Raw genomic sequence first — 19,010 nt, forward strand, 5'->3', positions numbered from 1 at the left:
TATATATATATATATTATATATATGTATGTATACATATATATGTGTGTGTCTTTGCTTTTTTTTTTTCTTGTTTGTAATTTTTGTTTTTTGGTTTTGGGGCCACACTCAGCAGTGCTCAGGATTACTCCTGGCTCTATGCTCAGAAATCGCTCCTGGCAGGCTCGGGGACCATATGGGATGCTGGGATTCAAACCACTGTCCTGCATGCAAGGCAAATGCCTTACCTCTGTGCTATCTCTCCAGCCCCTACATTTCATTCTTATTTATTTATTTGATTTTTGTTTTGTTACTCCTGACTCTGCACTCAGAAATCGCTCCTGCTGGGCTTGGAGGAACAAACCCGGGGAAGGAACCTGGGTCAGCTGCATGCAAGGCAAATGCTCTACCTCTGTGCTATTACTTCAGGTCCCATTTCATTATTTATTTGTTTAATTTTGGTTTTTGGGCCACACCTGAAGGCACTCAGGGGTTACTCCTGGCTCTGCATACTGAAACTGCTCCTCACAAGCTTGGGGAACCATATGGAATGCTAGGGATCAGACCTGGGTCCTTCCCAGGTCAGCTGCATGCAAGGCAAACACCCTACTATGCTCCAGCCCAGCATTTCATTATTTTTAAGCAAAAAAGCATAGTAATTATTAAATATATACTGATACATACAGCAAGGTTAAACTTGTGTGTGTGTGTGTGTGTGTGTGTGTGTGTGTGTGTGTGTGTGTGTGTGTGTAAGGAAGCCTTTTCAAAAGTTCTGAGGGCCACTGAGGCCATACCTGATAGGACTCAGGAGGCCATATATTGCTGAAGTTTGACCCTAAGTCCCTGTGCATGCCCACTAGTGCTTTTAGTCCATTGAGTTGAGTTGACTCTCAGGTCCCAAATGTATAAAACTTAAAAAAAAAAAAAGTATGAAATACCTTCTCAGAGTTTAAGTACACAAGGACCCAGAGAGGGCAACATACAGTATCCACTTTTTCTTTTTCCTTTTTGTTTTTTTTGGTTTTTGGGTCACACCCAACAGCGCTCAGGGGTTACTCCTGGCTCTATGCTCAGAAATTGCCTCCTGCAGACTTGGGGGACCATATGGGATGCTGGGATTTGAACCATCATCCTTCTGCATGCAAGGCAAATGCCTTACCGCTGTGCTATCTCTCCAGCCCCAGTAACCACCTTTTCTAGAAACTTCTTTCTCTGGGGAGCTCTGGGGCAATAGAGAATGCAAATTTAAAGGACTAGAAGTGTGTGTAAGATTCTAGTCCTGTGTCTAAAGGGATAATACAGACATCAAGGCTTTTGCCTTGCATGTGACTTGTTACCACATAGGATCCCTGAGTACTGCCTGGAGTAACCCCTGAATACAAAGCCAGGAATAAGCCATAAGCATAGCCACCCACTCCCCCTCAAACAAAACAAAACAAAAACTCATCTGGTTTCTTTCCCTGGCAAGGCATCTTTTTGACACTCTAGGGAGAAGGCAGGACTCCTGGGAGGAGCCTCTCTCCTGGTGTTCCTGCTGGGGAAAGTGGGGAGACGTGCCTGGTGCCCTGTCCTCTCAAGGTGCCAGTGTGGGAGCCTGTCAGCTTTCACAGACAATATCTCTAGGATATCTGGCTTCCTAAGAGGCCTAGCCTTCTCCTCTAACAGCCATTCTCGGGATCAGGTTCACATTTTGTTCCTAACTCATAGGGTTTGGTGGTCAGTTCCTCTGCCTATGATCCCAAGCACAGATCATAAAATGCAACGCAGTGTCCCAGTTTGGCCTAGGTTGTCCTCATTTTGGATCGCTCGGGTCTCGTTGACAAGTGTTCTGGAAACCAGGTCCTTGCCTATATATAGCTCCTGTTTGTTTTCAGCTTTCAATTGCCTGTGCACAGTAGGAGGCAGTGTTGCAGCTGGACAAGGAGTGATCCTGCCTAAGGTCAACTCTCTGATCTGGCTTGGGTGATGGCTCAAATGGTAGAGCACTTGGCTTAGCATGTTCGAGGCCCTGAGTTCGATCCTCAGAATGATACACACACAAACCCCACAAGCACCACTGATCGTGACCCCTATTAAATACATAAACCAATACCTACTCTGCCCCATAGCATCTGTGAGGCCATGGGTATGACACTAACCACTCTATGTCTTTAGGATAAAAATGGGCATAGTCATGAATGGTTTCCATTTTGGAGCAGAGTCAGCTAAGGGTGCACAAGAGAGAGAGATTTCTTCCAGAGCTGGGACTGAAGTCTGCCCACCAAGATGGGTATCAGGTATTATCAGGAGGATGCTCAGAGCTTCCAGTTCCATCTCTACAGATGTATATTAATATTTACACTGATCATGGCAGATTATCATGGTCATGACCACTATTATCACAAAGCAAGTAACAGGGTTAGTGAGCAAGGAATAGTCATTTGAGTTTGGAATCATGCCTGCTCCATGCTCTCCTTTTCTTTACTTTTTTTCTTTTTTCTTTTTGGATCATATCCAGCAGTGCTCAGGGCTTACTCCTGGCTCTGCACTCAGGAATCACTCCTGGCAGGAATCAGGGGACCATATGGGAGGTCAGTCATATGCAAGGCCTACACATTGTACTACTGCTCTGGCCTGAACACTCTCCTTTATTTCTATTAACCATAGCAAATAACTAGATATTGGGGCTGGCTTCTCAAGCTGCACCCCATTCACTCACAGTCCGTTCCCATCAAACCTACCTAGGTCTCTGGCTCATGACTACTCAGCTTGGCTCTGCTCACCAGGGTGAAGCTCCAGTTAACTCCTAAATTGCTTAGGCTCCCTCCCCGCAAGGGGTCCTGCCTCAGAGTGTGACAGTATTGGTCCCAGGAATTATGCCTCCTCGGGCTTCTCTGCTTCTTCCCAGTATGATGGCGGTCCATAAGCACAGCCCAGCTTAGGGGCAGCCTCACACCTTCTCCCTCCTCCTCAGTCCCAAGAGTCTGTCCACTCTGGGCCCTCAGCTCTTACTTTCCACATGGGGGTAGGTAGCTTCTAAATCTTTCTGGCTCATCACTGCCCTTTGGTGGCTCCATATACTGGCCTCTTAGCTGACCAACTGGAACCCCTAGCCCTTGTAAGACCAGTACTCTGCCTATTCACCCCAAGATGTACTCCTAAGGTGAGCCCACCCCAAGTATCTGTCCTCAGGGGACTGGGCTTTTGTCTATATTCTTCCTGATTTCCTTTTTTTTGTTTGTTTCTGGGCCATACCCAGTGGTGCTCAGGGCTCACTCCTGGTTCTGTTCTCAGGGATCCTCCTTGGCCAGGACCATATGGGATTCTGGGATCGAGCCTGGGTCAGCCACCTAGAAGCCAACCATACTGCTCACTGTACTAACTTTTTGGCACCATTTTGTTTATGCTCTGTCTGACTTCTCCACACTTGGTTGCGTTGAGAGATCTCCCCTAGATTCCTCAGGGAATCATATGGGATGTAGAGAGCAAACCAAGATCTGCTGTGTGCAAGGCAAGAGCCCCACTCACAGCACTATCGCTCTGACCCCTCTTTCTGATTTCTGTCAGGCACACCAAGTCTCATTCTATCTGGTTTGTGATGGTTTCTTCTCCTCACAGAACAGGAGCAGCAGACTTGCCTTTGGCCAGGGAGGTTTCAGACTTATCCCAACCAAGCCCCCTCCACCCAACTCTTGCCCACTGAGCTGTGGTCTTGAAAAGACTCAAGCATTGCTCCAAGCCCTCCCTGGCATGCTGAGCAGCTCAGTGGGGAATCTCTGCTCCAAAGGCCAGAGAGTCCCTCCCGCTTCCACAGAGGGCAAAGGGGCCCTTGGTAACCAAGGGAAACCATGCCCTGTGAGATAAAGAAGTCCAGAAGCTTCCGGACCTCCTTTAGGGACTGCAGCCTGCAGGAGTGGGGTAGGAAAAGAGGGGATGGGCCTTTCTGATGAGATTAGAACTCTTGGTTCGGAATTTCTTCCCTCCTCCAGGTCCTACAGATGATCATTATCCCTCCCTGGCTCCTAGTCCTCCCCCCCTTACTCTAGCAGTAGGGGAGGTGGGTGTACGGGTCCAAAGGATGGAGGAAAGGGTCCTCCAGAGGTACCCTCAGAAATGAAACCTGGTGCCAAGACTGTGACCCCCGGCAGCAGGTGTGTGGGCCGGGAGAGATCAGTTCGAGAGGAAGCCCAAGGTGGAGTGTTGAAGCCCATCTCACTCCTAGAAGTCTCACCTGCCCTTGTCTGCTTTCACCTTCCCCCAGGACTCGCTCCGGCCTGGTAGTTAGGAACGCGCCAGGTTGCCAGGGGTGGCCCCAAAGTACTTGCGTACTTACTGTGCGTCTTTCCCCGCCTCCGAGTTCCATTCCCCGCCCCCTCCCGCAAGCTCCTATAGTGGACACCCGCTGCCCTGACATGCTTGGGGTTGGGGGCGCCCCAGATCCTGCCTTAGGCATTTTCAGTGCTAGGTGCGGTGTGGGTTTGGGGAAGCCTGGCCTGGGGCCATGATCTGGGTTTTGGGCTTATGTGGTGGGTGAGATCTAGTAGAGAGGAACTCTGGCATGGGGAATCTGTTCCTTCTTGGTACCTTGAGTGATGGACAGGGAGATAGTCCAGGGTAAAGTTCCGCGGGGTCCCTTATGGAAAGAGGGGGGCAGAGTGCCCTCTCCCCAGAGTTCTGTTGTTCCTGCTTTGCAGGGTGAGCCCAGACTGGGAGGATGGGCTAAAGAGCAGAAAAAGGGGGCCTGCCAAGGAGAGGGGAGCTCCTAGAGAAATGGGAAATGCAGCCTGGAAACAGAATTTAGCTTTGATTTCGAGGCAATCAGGTACCGAGTCAGTTAACCTTCTTTAATGTGAGTTTAAAGGTGTTATGGACAGCCGTAGCCATAACCCAGTAGGTAGGGCATTTGCCTTGCAAGTGGCTGACCTGGGCTTAAACTTTGGCATCTTTGCTATGATCCTCTAGCCAGCCAAGAGTGATTTCTGAGTTCAGAACCAGGAGTAACACCTGAGCATCAAAGGGACGGCCCCCAAACAAAACAAGTGTATGTGGGGGGCACCCAACTCCGTACTTTAGTGTCCCTGTAAAAGGTTTGTGGTGGGACCCCCCCTCCCCCAAAACATGGCACTGCCTATATGGCTGAGCCCCTCAAGGAGTTTTCCAATTCCATGGGGCCAAGCAAGCATTTAGGAAACCGGGGGCCCTTCCAGCCCTCCCTGGTGACTCACCAACTAGTCACTGGAGTGAGCAGAAGGGCCAGCTTCGCTCCACTAACTTTAATTAGATGCCTCACATTGTGGGAGCCCTGGACTTGAAGATGGGTCCCCCGTGGCCCTTCTCTTCATTGAGCAGCCATTTGGGGACAGTGGTGGAGCTCCAGCGTCTGGTGTGGGCCAGTGTCTATCTCTGGATAGGACAGGCTGTCTGCTGAGCTGCCCATTTTCAGGGGCTCTGCCACCAGTTTCACTGAAGTGTGCTCCCCCTCTCTTCCCACACTGCCTGCCCCTCCTAGTGGTTGTGCCTTTTCCCCCCCTTTTTGGTTTTTGGGCCACATCCAGTGGCACTCAGGGGTTACTCCAGCTCTGTGCTCAGAAATAATTCTTTTTTTTTTTGGTTTTTGGGCCACACCCGGCGGTGCTCAGGGGTTACTCCTGGCTGTCTGCTCAGAAATAGCTCCTGGCAGGCTCAGGGGACCATATGGGACACCGGGATTCGAACCAACCACCTTTGGTCCTGGATCGGCTGCTTGCAAGGCAAACGCCGCTGTGCTATCTCTCCGGGCCCGCTCAGAAATAATTCTTGGCAGGCTTCAGGGACCATATTGAATGCCAGGGATCGAACCCAGGTCAGTCCAGGTCAGCTATGTGTAAGGCAAACACCCTACCCACTGTGCTACGGCTCTGCCACCGGCCCCAGGCTGTGCCATTTCATTCTACTTAAAGGCATGGCCTTCCGCCTTCCCCTTATGTCCACAAGATGCTTCCTTACTTTCCTGACACAGGCTTCTGCAGGCCTCATTGCTCACTGCTGGCTGCTGCAGGATTCTTTTATTTTGGTAGATTGTCTCACCACTGGAAATTAAGCTCCACAGGGGCAGAGATGCTTGTCTGCTGGGTTCCCACCATAGACGGAGCAATTGGTGAGTGGATTCTGGCTCGGTTCATCTCCAAACTGGCAGAACCTTCAGTCACTGGTGGGGCCTGAAGATGACTCAAGCTTAAAGCACCTGTGCAGCAAGTGCAAGGTCCCGACTTCAAATCCCAGTGTGACCTGCTCACCACAAGGGAGGTGCCAACAGTCCCAGTGTGTGAACCCCACCAAGGGCATCACTGTTAATAAGGGATAGCCAGGAGAATCCATCCTGGTGGCAGGGATGCCCTTTGGGGTGGGTGGACAGGTCTCACAGTCTTTTGGGCATTTGTGGCATTATGGGTGGCTCATTTCTGGATATTCAAGGTTTTCCTGTTTAATGAGATGGACAGTCTGGTGGCTGGGAATGGAAGGTCTACTTTCACAAAGCAAAAGAATCATCTAGAGCATCCTTTCTGAAGTAACTTTTTATTTATTTTTTGGTTTTTGGGTCACACCCGGCAGCACTCAGGGGTTACTCCTGGCAGGCTTAGGGGACCAGATGGGATGCCGGGATTCAAAGCACCGTCCTTCTGATGAAAGGCAAACGCCCTACCTCCCTGCCCCTGTAATGCTTTTTTTTTTTTTTTTTTTTTTGTGGTTTTGGGGTCACACCCGGCAGTGTTCAGAGGTTTTTCCTGGCTCCGTGCTCAGAAATTGCTCCTGGCAGGCACAGGGGACCATATGAGATGCCGGGATTCGAACCAATGACCTTCTGCATGAAAAGTAAACGCCTTACCTCCATGATATCTCTCCGGCCCCACCCTGAAATACTTTTTAATGAACAATCACAGCCTGACAGTCTGTGTCCTCACAGTCACAGATGGGGGAGGGGAAGGGATGTGTCTTCGCCCTTTTCTGCAGTTCCCAGTCCACAACTTCTTTGCAGGCAGCCTTGGCCTAGGACTGCTTTCTTCAGCTCAGTGCCGCTGACATTCCAGCCACAAGTCCCGGGCTCCAGGCTCAGGGGCTGCTCAGGCTCCTACAGGGCTCCTGCTACCAGCACTGTCCCCGCATGCTTTTTTTTGGCGGGGGGTGGGGGGGTCACACCCGCTGACGCTCAGGGGTTACTCCTGGTTATGCGCTCAGATATCACTCCTGGCTTGAGGGGACCATATGGGATGCCAAGGGGATAGAACCGCGGTCCATCCTAGGCTAGCGCTTGTACAACTCTGGCCCCTGTCCCCCCATGTCTTTAGCCATCAAAGTTCAGAGGGGAGCCTGGGTCAGAGCTGGTTGAGGGCATAGGCTCGTGCTGTGCTCAGGGCAGCTTCCAGGTCAGAGGTGCTTCCGGTGCCCTGGGCCACTATGCGAGAGCCCCAGGCCTTGCCTCCCATGTGGCGGCACACAGCCAGTGCCCAGGCCTCTGCGGTGAAGGCTGGCGTGGCACCCTGGGGACAGAAGCAGCAGGGGCAGTGACAAAGAGCGGCTTGCCCTGCCCTCTGCTCCAGATACCTGTAAGTGGATGCTGGGCAGGCAGTGCACAGGAGAGGGCAGGGCTGCGCGTGGAGGTCAGTGATTGGTGGGAGTTTGTGTGCATATGAACATGCATGCAAGTGTGTGTGTGTGTGTGTGTGTGTGTGAAGATGGCAGAGTGGGGCTACCCTCCCACCCTCTCACCTGAGCCACCTGGCAGGCACACAGCACATGCCCCAAAGGCTGGGGGCTGAGTAGCAGCACGGAGGTGTGGGGAACCTGCTCACACAGCTGCCGAACCACCTTCACCAGCACCTGGGTGAGGGAGATCCACTCGTGAGTGACCACGAGGATCCCCAGACCCCCGCCGTCTCCCATAGGGCTTTCCTGCCCCGGAACTCACTGAGAGGGACTCGGTGGGGACTGTGTCCACAATCAAGGGCCCCTCTGAATGCCGCTTCAGCAGTTCCTGGGTCTTCAGTGCAGCCTGGGGGTCGGGACAGTGGAGGGGTCAGCCTGGGAGGCCCGAGGCCCCAGTTCTGCACTAAGCCCCAGCCACAGGCGCCCTCCACTCCTCATCTTCCTGGCAGTGTGTGACCATCAGTCTTGAGTAGGGGTGCATGAGTTCATCTGAGGTGACCTCAGTTTCTCCTATCTGTCTTTCTTTTCCTCTTTGTCACAGTTCTAGGCCCCCACAAATAGGCCAGAGTAAATGAGCAGCCCCATGATGGAGCACAGATGGCCGGAAGGGGCGGGAGGAGGAGACGCTACAGTGGGGAGCCATTAGGTCTGAATGGCTCATCACGATGGCTTCCAGGAGGGAGGCTGAGCCAGAATGGGGGCAGGAGGGCCAGGAGGTGGCCAGGTGTTGCCCTGCTTGGCTTGACGTCAGGCAGGAGAGGCTGCTGCCCCTACCCCCCATGCTATTCCTAGGGCTTCTCTATTCTGCTCTCCAGGACGCTCACTGATTTTGGGGTGCTAACCTGGCCCACTTCCAGCTTCCGGACAGCGGTGTTGGCTTTCCTCTGCAGCGTCTTCAGGGTGGTCTGCAGCTCCCGCCGCTGCCACTGAGGCATCAGGGCTGTGTCCACTGCCTAGGCCAGAAGCCGGCTTTCAACCCTGGCCCTCCACACAGGCCTGGATCCCACCCAGCACAGCCACTGGGGGTAGGGGGCAGTTGGGGGAGCCCTGTGGCAACTATGGGGAAGGTGGGGACAGGCTGGAGTGGGGGGTCCTCACATCAGTGAGTCGGCCTATGTCCTTGGACAGCCGCTGTGCCTGCGCCACATCCTGGCTGCCCCGACTCAGTCGCTCGGCGGCTGCCTCCACCTCCTGGGCCAGGCTCTGGCCCACCTCTCGGGCCTGCAGGGAGAGAGAGCAGGATGTCAGGACAGTCTGGTTTGTTCTCCCAGGACAGGAGCCCTCAAAGCAACACTGGTCAGGGCCCAACAAGAGACCCTGAACAGTTAGCCCAAGATATTCAGTAATCCTGACATGGGCATCAGCCGGCAGTGGGACCAAGCATGGGTACCCTGAGCCCCGGTGTTCCCCCCATTTCCTCTCTTTGGACTACACCCAGTGGCCTTGGGGCCCCTGTGGTTCAGACACCTGCTGGGCCTGCTCCCCTGTGACCGCCAGCAGACGAGTGATGCCCTTGGTGAGCGGTCGTTCCCCTGTGATGACCAGGTCCCCTATGGCCCCGGTGCGGAGCAGGTGCCTGCGAACAGAAGGAACTGGAAGTCAGGGAACAGAAGGGTGACAACAGCATCAGGCACCTTCCCTTGAGCCCCAGGTAGACAGAGTGACTCACGTGCCACAGCACAGCTCCACAGAAGTCTCCATGGCTGCCTGTGAGGTCACGTCCAGGGCTTGTGCCACAGGAACCCCCACTGATACCACCCGCACAGGATCTGGGTACACCTGAGGGTGAGAGCCCATGGTCTGTCTGTACATTGGCTGGAGCGGGCTGGTGACATTCACCACGGGGGACCCCCCAGAGCTCTCACCTCATCCAGGAAGCGCAGGCCTGGGACATTGGCAGTGAGCGCCAGGGACACTTCTTCTGTGTACACGGCTTCATCCTGCTCCACAGCCTGGCGTACGGTGCCCTCTACTGCTCGGAGCTGTTCTGGACTTAAGGGGGCCTATGGATAGGTGGGAGATAGGAAGGATGGGTCAGATGCCAGGTAGCCCCAAGTGTGCAAGTAGTGTATGAAGCCCCTCAGAGCCCAAGTGTCTGGTTTCTGGAAGTATTGGCACCTCTGCCTAATAAATGTGTGTGTGTTTGAGACTGGGTGATGGTAAATTAAAATACATTTTTTGGGGGGCCAGAGAGAGTACAGCTAGTATGGTGCTTGCCTTACATGTGGCTGACCTAAATTCAATCCCTGACACCCCATACAGTTTCCCTGAGCCCACAGAAGTAACCCCTGCGCACTGCTAGATGTAGCTTTCAAGCAAAAGAGAAAATGTTTACTTTGAGTTGTGTTGGGGGTAGAGCTTAGGGACTCCGCAAGATGAGAGAGAGGGGAGAGAGGAGAGGAAAAAGAGAGGAGGGTGAGGAGGGGGAGAGAAGGGGGGAGAGGAGAAGAGGAGGAAGAGGAGGGGGAGGAGGAGGAGGGGAGAGAGAGAGAAGAGAGGAGAGATACTCCTGGCTCTATGCTCAGTATTTATTCCTGGCAGTACTTGGGGACCCTATAGGGTGCCGGAGATCGAACCTGGGGTGGTTGTGTGTGTGCAAGCAGACGCCATGCCACTATACTATCATTCCAGGTTCCAAGGCATGTGCTATAGTGCCAAGCACATCCCCAGCCCTTGTTAAAACATCAGTGGAGCAGGCAGTTGTCTTCCTTTGAAAGCTACCACGGTGCTGGGCCTAGAGGCAGTGGCAGGCCTTTCTTTAGGCACCAAAAGTGACTGGACTAAGAGGCTCTGTCTCTACCGAGGGCACTTACAAGGGACAGCTGACAGCAAGGGAAATACAGGATGGTAGGGGATGTAGAGGGTGGGGAAGGGTACTTTGGGAGTGCTTCTGGCCCATGTGCAAGGCAGAGGGAGACAGCAGGGATGCAGAGGGGCTGGCCTGAGTCTTCCTGCATGGGAGTTGTGGAGAAGACATCACTCCCAGTTCTCACAGAGCCTGAATGACAGAGACCCCAGGACTTGAAAGATGCAAATTGCCCATCTGCCCATCCATGCTCGTCTCTAATTTGCAACATGGTACATTTTAGGGACAGCACATACCCCTCTAGAAGGGTATTCAGTACTATGTACTCCCCAAGTTTCAGCGTTACCCACTATTGAAAAGACCTTGTTCTGCCCACCCACCATCCAAACATTCTCTTCATACTCGCTTCTCACACTTACTGACCTGGGTGGCCACATCGAAGCGCAGCCGTTCGGGACTGAGATGGGACCCTCGCTGCTGCGTGCTGGGGCCCACGTTCTGCCGCAGCGCCCAGTTCAGCAGGTGGGTGGCCGTGTGCTTCTCCATGCAGCCCAGACGCCAGGCCTGAAAAGCTTCTGTCACCCAGGACCCTGGGTGAAGGCAGAGGGAGGGGAGCGCGAAGGAGAAAGCGGGGGCTCGCATGACTCTACCTTGTTCACGTACAGCTGCACCTCATCCCCCACTTGCAGGCACTCGGGGGCCACCACCTCATGCAAGATGAAGGCCCCGCAGACCTGGGCTCGGGCCACTGGGAACAGCACGTCCTGAGGAAGGCCGCAAGTGACTGCTTCCAGTCTCTTCCCCCTCGGTGCCCCTCTCCTCCCAGGCTGCCTCCTGCACAAGCTAGTCTTTGCGGGTGTGTGTGGACTTACCTGCTGTCCTAGCCGCACCAGGTAGCCCCTATCTGAAGCCTGACCCCCTTGTTCAGCATAGAAGTTGGTCCGATCCAAGAGGAGGCCACAGCGCTGGCCTTCCCCCACAGAGTTCACGGCTGCTCCATCCTCTGTGTACAGCTGGAGCACCCGAGCCTCGCAGGGGCTGAACTCTGCAGGTGGAGGGGAAGGGTGGTTATCAGTCCTGGGCAGAGTTCCAGCGAGTGGGTGGGAGGTGGAGGTGGGAAGCACTGAGGTCAACAGTCCAAGAGCTTGGGTGGGTGGGTGTGTCAGGGGGAAGGGAAGGTCCTTGCAGTGGGGGTGTGTGTCCACAATGCCACCTATTGACCCCCCAGGGAATGCAGGGTTGTCACATGGATTTGAATCAGGCAAGCTCATGGCCATCTGGATGGGTTCAGCTCTCACCATAACCCCTGCTAGGGTGCAGAGAATAGTTGTACTTGGGGCTGTCATCGGTTGGGGGAACCCCTCGGCGCTGCAGTTCCCCCAGCGCATGGATGTCGAGTTGCAGACCCTGCTCCTGAGTAGGCTCAGCCTGCTGTGCGCGGCGCTGCAGGAGGACATGTGAGGAAGGGCAAAGTAGGAAGTCATAGGACTTTCCTGCTCTATGTCCCGCCAGCTTTCAGACTGCCCACCATGCATGTGTCAGGGCCAGGCCTCCCCTTCTCAGGCTGCCCTTGAGGGACCACCCCCGCTTGGCTTCTGGTAAACTCACTGCATCTGGGGTTCCTTTAAGGGTTGTGGGAGGCCATGGAGGTTGGGGCAGAACTACTTCCTCCTCCAGGAGCTCAGACCCTGGAAGGGATGTGCTCAGCAGGACACTGGAGAGGAGTGGTGGTGTTCACCGATACCTGGGCCTCCTCCTGGGCCAGGCGGGCCAGTCCAGCAGAATCCAGTTGCGCCCCTTTCTCTTCCAGCATCAGCTCAACCAGGTCCAAGGGGATCCCCAGATTCCCAGACAGTGACAAAGACCAGGCCACCTCAGCTATGAAGAAGGAAGATAAGGAGAGACGAGGGGGAGGAGGTCAAGGTGTGTGTGCGCACACACCTGCACACACGGGGCCTGTGATACTTCAGCTGCACACGTATCGGGCAGCTGGGGCGAGAAGGGTCACCTTCGGGGGTCCCTGGAGGCTTTCTGGGCACATCGCTTTAGGAGTAGAGGAACCCTTCCTTTCTGGGGTGGGCATACCCAAGCAAGCTCCCACTTACCCGGGAACAAGTCGGAAGGCCCCAAGCGCTTCAGGGTCCTGTCGATGATGCGCCGGCCCCGCTGCAGGGAGGCCAGGAAGGCAGATTCATCCTCGGACACCACGTGGGCTATCTGCACCGAGAAGGCAGCAGGGTTGGGGCCAGGCTGGGGTCCAAAGTCCTCCCAGTTCAGCAGCCCCCAGCCAGGTGCCTGGGTCACATACCTGCTCTGCTTTCTCCCCCAACTCTGGGTAGGCATCTCCCTGTGGAATGGGGATGGGGAGAGGTGTGAGGAGGGGGACAGCAGTCAGTCCCCCTCCTCTGAACTTCTATCTTGGGAGCTCTGCCAGTCTCCCTGTGAGTTGGGGGGGGGCAACACAGGCAGAAGCAGGTTACGAGGTTCCCTCAGCCTTAGCTTCTTATGCCTGCTGACAGGATGCTGAGCTGTACATTGGGGAGACCATGCCAGAGGCACCATCTCTGGCCCAGCAGGCTCCAGAGACCCCAGGAAGACCCTTGAAGAAGCAGAGAGGCCCTCCCCTTACCAGAGTCTCTACCACCGCGGGCACCAGGCTGCCAAGAAAGCCGGGTGGTGCCTGCAGCACCTCCACAGAGAACCGCACGGCTCGCCGAAGGATGCGCCGGAGAACCAGCCTGGCAGGGTACAGAGCCCAGACGTGAGCCGCTGCCACCGGTGGTCAGCAGAACGGGGCAAGGGCAATGTGTGAACCCACCCTAAAGTTTTTTCCTTCCCCCTTCCCCTTCCCTAAACACCCCAATCTCCATCCCTCCCCAGCCGGCCCCCCACTCTGACTCACGGAGCTCCCGACATCCCGGGATAAACACCATCAGCGATGCAGACACTAAGTGTGCGGATGTGGTCGGCCACTACACGGTATGCCATGTCTGTGTGTCCCGTGTCCTCTGCCCCAACCCGTCCCAGGTAAGGGGGTGCACCACAATTCTGGAAAGCAGAGAAGACACGGTTTCTGGCCCTGCATTTAGCACCATAACCTAAAAGGCCTATGTAAAGGGGCATGCTGCATTAAATAATTAACGATGGTGGTGGATGGTGAAGGATGGATGGAGGGATCTTTCTTTGGCATCCCAGGCCACGTGGCTCCGCAACCCCCATTCAGCTGGTGGGTCCCAGGTTTAGGTGAACGGTGGAATCAGTCTCATCCAGAGATCGGCATCAGGGAGCCTCAACTTTATTCATGCCCTATCCACCACATGTGTGGCCTACATAATAACCTTTCAAGCCTTCAGCCATTCTTAGCTAGCCCTGCATCGATGAAGCCTCATCCCTCCATTCTCCCTAGGTAACTTGACCTTACCTGCAAGACCCCGCCCATTCCTGGGAGGGGTCTTGGAAAAGGTAGATAAAGCCTTTGACCCAGGGGATGAGTGGGGTCTTTTTGGTCTTTGGCCAGCATGGAGGTCAAAGGGAAGATGGCTGAAAGGAGTTAAGACGCAGGGCTAGCTAAGAATAGCAAATGCTTAAAAGGTTATGATATAGGCCACACATGTGGTGGATAGGGCATGAATAAAGTTGATGCTTCCTGATGCCTGTCTCTGGATGAGTGATTCCGCTGCCATTCACCTAAACCTGGGACCCGCCAGCTGAATGGGGATTGCAAAGCCACGTGGCCTGGGATGGCAGAGAAAAATCCCTCCACCTCCATCCAGCACCATCGTTAATTATTTAATGCAACATCGGCATGGCTGGAGAAGTGGGACCCAGCCCCTAGCCTCCTGGAGAAGTGGGACCCAACCCCTAGCCTCCTTCACATTTTGCATTCAGGCCTTAGCACTCAAGGTGTACTCAGTCCCGAGGTGTGATGAAGTGGTTGTCAAAGCCCCTCATCCCCACGCTCCCAAGTCGCTTGTTCAAAGCAATAACTATTCTAGCTTTATTTGTCTTGTTTTGGTTTTGGTTTTTGGGTCACACCTGGCAACTCTCAGGGGTTATTTCTGGCTCTATGCTCAGAAATCGCTCCTGGGGGGCTTGGGGACCATATGGGTGGCTGAGATTCAAACCACCATCCTTCTGCATGCAAGGCAAATGCCCCATCTCCATGCTATCCTCTGGCCCCTCCATGCTATCCTTGCTTTAAAGATGAAGTCTGACTCAGAGAAGCAGAGGACTGAGAGGCTACAAAGTCATTAGGAGCCCACATGTGAAAGGAACTGGATTCGTGACAGGCTGTCCTAGGGCTCACCTGGTGTATGGTGCTGAGTAGTGGGGAAAAGAGGTCCGTGTCGTAGGTGGATTTTCTGCCCTGCAGTATCGTGACCAGCCTCTCCAGGCCCATTCCTGTGTCCACATGCTGCTGGGGCAGTGGCTGCAGGCTTCCATCTGCTTCTCTGCAAGTGAGTGTGGGGTGGCCCAAGGAAGGTTTCAGGTGAGGTGAGCCCCCAGAGGAGTGGAGGAATGAGAAAGGGGGCTTTGGGGAGGGGCAGAAGGGAACTATCTCCTCCACTCCTAGCTCCAACAGCATAGTGATGGCCTTGGTACCTGTCCTTTCTAATCAGGCTGGCCTTCGTCCCTCTGCTTGGATCCCCCAAACCCCCTTTGCTGGACCTAGACAGCCCCTTTCAGGATGAAACTGACTGGCAATAATTAGAAAAGTTTTTTGAATCTTGAGTCACATCTGGTGATACTCTGGAGTGATTCCTGGTTGTACAGACATGGTGCTGGAGATCGAATAGAGATCAGGAGGAGGCAAGACACGCACTTTCACCTCTATATTCATATCTCTTTGGTCCCAGCAGCAAATCTTAAGTGAGAGTCAAGTTCAAGTCCATCTTGAAAGATATTCGGGGCCAAAGAGCAGCAGTGACTAGCTTCAACTATGTGGGTCAAATCAATGATCTGGAAAGTGTTTCAAAGCATCATTTCAAGGCTGTCTTTTCTTTTTCTTTACTTTTTTTTTTTTGGTTTTTGGGTCACACCCGCCAACGCTCAGGGGTTACTCCTGGCTCTATGCTCAAACATTGCAACTGGCAGGCTCCGGGGACCATATTTGGGATGCCAGGATTTGAACCACCATCCTTCTGCATGCAAGGCAAATATGCCCTACCTCCATGCTATTTCTCCGGCCCCAAGACTCTCTTTTCTATGAGATAACTCAAGTCTCCTGATGGCTCAGTGTGGGCCCGGGACTTGCCTCTTACTTCAGAAATCCATTACCTATTGTGCTGAATGAAGACCAGATTCCAAAGCTCCACCAGCTGGGGGGTTCCCATCCCGCTGGCAAGATCATAGTGGATCTCAGTACAAGGCCCACAGGGGCCAGTCTCCCCCATCTCCCAGAAGTTATCTTGTGGCCCGAGAGAAAGTACATGGCTGACAGGAACCCTAGGAGAGAAGTCAGGTGTGTGTGGAGAGACCAAAAATCCCATTGGGTAGACAGCCCTACACTTTGAGCTCAGCAACAGGAGGAATGGGACTGAGCTCATAGTACCCAGACATATGCCAAGAATCTGATGAGGGTGTTGGTCACACTCTGGGAGCTGACAAAACTCCCGGATTTGAGGGGTGTGGACTCACCCTAAGCTGAGCCAGATGTCCCTGCTCTCCACATCTGGGTCAAGCCCCATCTTGGGATCACCACCAAAGTAGGAGACCCAGAGCCGATCTTTAGGGATCCCATAGACCTGAGTCAGCAGTTCCCAAGCCATGCTGCAAGCTTCCTTCTGCAAAGGGGACAGGTGGGAGGAGACAGAGGGTAGTGAGGGCCCCACTAACATACTCATCAAGACTCATGAACTCAGTCCTCGATAGCTGACAACCCATTTCCACTGCCCACCTTGTGTCCAGAGGGGTTTGTTTGTTTGCATGAGGTGGAGGGAATGGGAAAGGGAGTATAAAGAATAGGGGGTTGGGGCCTACCCACCTGTTCTCAGGGATCACACCTGACACTGCTCAAGGAACTTATGTGGCATCAGAGATTGAACCCAGGGAGCAAGGCCAAAGCCTTACCTGCTGTACTAACTTTCTGGCCTGTTTGTGCTATACCCTGTGGTATTGGGGGATACTCCCCATTTGTTGAGGGGGGTTTTCCCTGGTGCTCAGGGGACTGTGCAATGATGCTCTTGGGGACATCCAATCCTCTGAGCTATCTCCCCAGTCCTGAGATTTTTCTTGCCTAGAAATCTTCCTTCTTCCAAATCCTAGTTCTCAAGTTCCCAAACTCTTCCAAGAAATACCCTCTGTCAAACTTCACCTGGGATGACTTTTTGCTCTGTATTTTCATATCACCACTTGACTATTTGTTCATACAAGCAGTGGATGGCCATTAGGCACAGTCCAATTCTAGCACCGTTGGTCTGGTATGTGACCTACCTAAGCAGACTTTAGGAGTGAGGCCAGGACTCTATCAAGAGTTGTCTTGGATAACCCTGGATCCTTCCTGACTCGAGGGGCACCCCAGAAACACTCACCTTAAAATATTCCCCCCCAAAGGCCCAGTTGCCAAGCATCTCAAAGAAGGTATGATGGGAGAGGTCCCGGCCCACATCTTCTAGATCACTGTGACGGCCTCCAGCCCTCACACATTTCTGGCTGTTCGCCACCCGTCGGAAGCTCGCCATCTCGCTTCGGGGATCCACGGTACCTAGGAAGATTGGCTTGAACTGGAAATACACAGAGAAAAATGAGAGGGGCTAGTCCAGTCCCTTAGTAGAAGGAGGATATAATGAACAGGACAGAGAGGGCTGCAGAGACAGGAGCGTAATCATCACTTTGAGAAGGCACTGTAGTTTTAGTCAAGATGGCAATGGGGAACTCTGAGGGTATCTGTTGTATGGGGGTCGCAGGGGTAAATTATAAAGCAGACCTTAACAGATGTGTTAAGAGGAGGAAATGCGCTGAAAACTGGAAAATGCATGGTCATATTCTTTACTCAAGGATACACAACAGAATGCACTGGGCACTTTAATCAATGTCAGTTTTTAATAAGGATATAACAACTATCCTGTCCATTTTACAGATGAATGCAGTGATGTCTGGAGAGGGTTAAGTGATGCACAAAGCAAAATGCTTAGGAAACTTGTGCTTAGTCAACATTTAACCAATGCCATTTATTTATTTATTCATTTATTTATTTTTGGTGTTTGGACCACACCTGGCAGTGCTCTAGGCTTATTCCTAGCTCTGTGTTCAGGAGTCACTCCTGGTTGGGGGGACCATAGGGGATGGAACCCCAATGGATCATGTGCCAGGGAAGCACCCTTAACCCACTGGACTATCTCTCTCTCCAGTCAAATGAGTTTATTTTAAAATATGAAGTCATACACTGCCAGACAGTCGGCAGCACAACTACTACGAGTGGACCTAGACTCAACCCCTCCATGGAAGTTCCAGGTTGACCTTCCCGCCATGTCTAGCTAGAGGCCCTAACACAGCCAACAGCCCTTCCTTCCTCCAAAGCCAGGAGTCCCGCCCCCTCGCTTCTTCTGTCCAATCCGCAGCGCCGTCCTCGGGCCCGGCCCCTAACCTCTTCCGTCCAATCCCACAGCGCCGTCCTCAGACGACATCTAGAAATCCCGCCCCCTCGTTTCTTCTGCCCAATCCCGCAGCGTCATTCTCGGGACCCGCCCCCTAACTTCTTTCGTCCAATCCCGCAGCGCCGTTCTCTGGCCCCGCCCACAAGCTTATCCCGTCCAACCCCGCAGCATCGTCCTCGGGCCACGCCCACAATACCCGCCCCATCGCTTCTTCTGTCCAATCCCGCCGCGCCATTCCCGAGCCCCGCCCACACAAGCCCCGCCCACGAGCGGAGAGGTCCCGCCCCCACCTGGTTCATTCCCGCGTTGACAAAAAGCAGGCTGGGGTCCCCGCGCGGCCGCACGGAAGCGGAGGGCACCAGACGGTGGCCATGGCGGTCCCGGAAGAAGCTCAGGAAGGCGTCGCGCACCGCCGAGGCCCGCGGAGCCGCCGGGGGCTCGGATGAGTGGGTTCGACGGCGGCTTGGGCCCGGCCATGGGGGCGGCGGCCTCCGGATGGCCCGCCGCAGCTGCCCCGCCGCGACCGTCACCGCCGCCGCCATCTTAACTAGGGGCGGCGACTTCAGGGGGTTAAAGGTCATCCCGGCCTAGAGAGTCCTGTGGGAGGAAGGAAGCCCGGCCCTTTGCACAGCGCCGCCCTGGCGGCTGGAGGACTGGACAAGTGGGTGCAACTTCTGCCCTCCTGTTTGGAAATGATTGGGAAGGAGATTCCTGGGGCATGGTAGGCCCTTAATCCATCCAGCGTTAAAATTATACATACATACATACATACAAACATATAGTTTATCAAATGGCCCCAAGTCCCCCCAGAATGATTACTGGTGTCTGGTAGGCCCTTAATTCATCCAGCATTAAAATACATACTACATACATACATACATACATACATACAGTTTATCAAATGGCCCCAAAGTTCCCTAGGAATGATTCCTGGTGTCTGGTAGGCCTTTAGTTCATCCAGCATTAAAAT

At 53.8% G+C, this 19,010-nt stretch overlaps 1 protein-coding gene across 1 annotated transcript; it reads right to left on the reverse strand.

Moving 5' to 3' along the window:
• Window positions 1–7,215: 7,215 nt before the first annotated feature.
• AARS2 (alanyl-tRNA synthetase 2, mitochondrial) lies at window positions 7,216–18,582 on the reverse strand. The gene is made up of 22 exons (XM_049765481.1): window positions 18,331–18,582; window positions 16,976–17,167; window positions 16,083–16,228; window positions 15,723–15,890; window positions 14,752–14,896; window positions 13,348–13,493; window positions 13,075–13,183; window positions 12,754–12,792; window positions 12,551–12,662; window positions 12,190–12,323; window positions 11,744–11,888; window positions 11,318–11,490; window positions 11,096–11,209; window positions 10,869–11,009; window positions 9,505–9,642; window positions 9,309–9,418; window positions 9,107–9,215; window positions 8,738–8,860; window positions 8,482–8,592; window positions 7,902–7,985; window positions 7,703–7,813; window positions 7,216–7,473 (listed from the first exon to the last, which is right to left on the reverse strand). The coding sequence occupies exons 1-22, from the start codon at window positions 18,580–18,582 to the stop codon at window positions 7,309–7,311; spliced, it is 2,967 nt and encodes a 988-aa protein (XP_049621438.1). The 3' UTR covers window positions 7,216–7,308.
• Between the last annotated feature and the right edge of the window lie 428 nt (window positions 18,583–19,010).

This window comes from Suncus etruscus, chromosome 18, assembly GCF_024139225.1.
Source record: "Suncus etruscus isolate mSunEtr1 chromosome 18, mSunEtr1.pri.cur, whole genome shotgun sequence".
NCBI classification, from domain to species: domain Eukaryota; kingdom Metazoa; phylum Chordata; class Mammalia; order Eulipotyphla; family Soricidae; genus Suncus; species Suncus etruscus.

Excerpts from the sequence above, each read along its gene's own strand:
- AARS2 (XM_049765481.1), bottom strand. The coding sequence starts at position 18,582 with ATGGCGGCGGCGGTGACGGTCGCGGCGGGGCAGCTGCGGCGGGCCATC. Across the intron at positions 14,897-15,722 it reads GTCTTCATTCAGCACAATAG|AGAAGCAGATGGAAGCCTGC; the intron begins GTAATGGATTTC and ends ACTCACTTGCAG. Across the intron at positions 11,491-11,743 it reads GCACCCTAGCAGGGGTTATG|AGTTCAGCCCCTGCGAGGCT; the intron begins GTGAGAGCTGAA and ends CTCCACCTGCAG.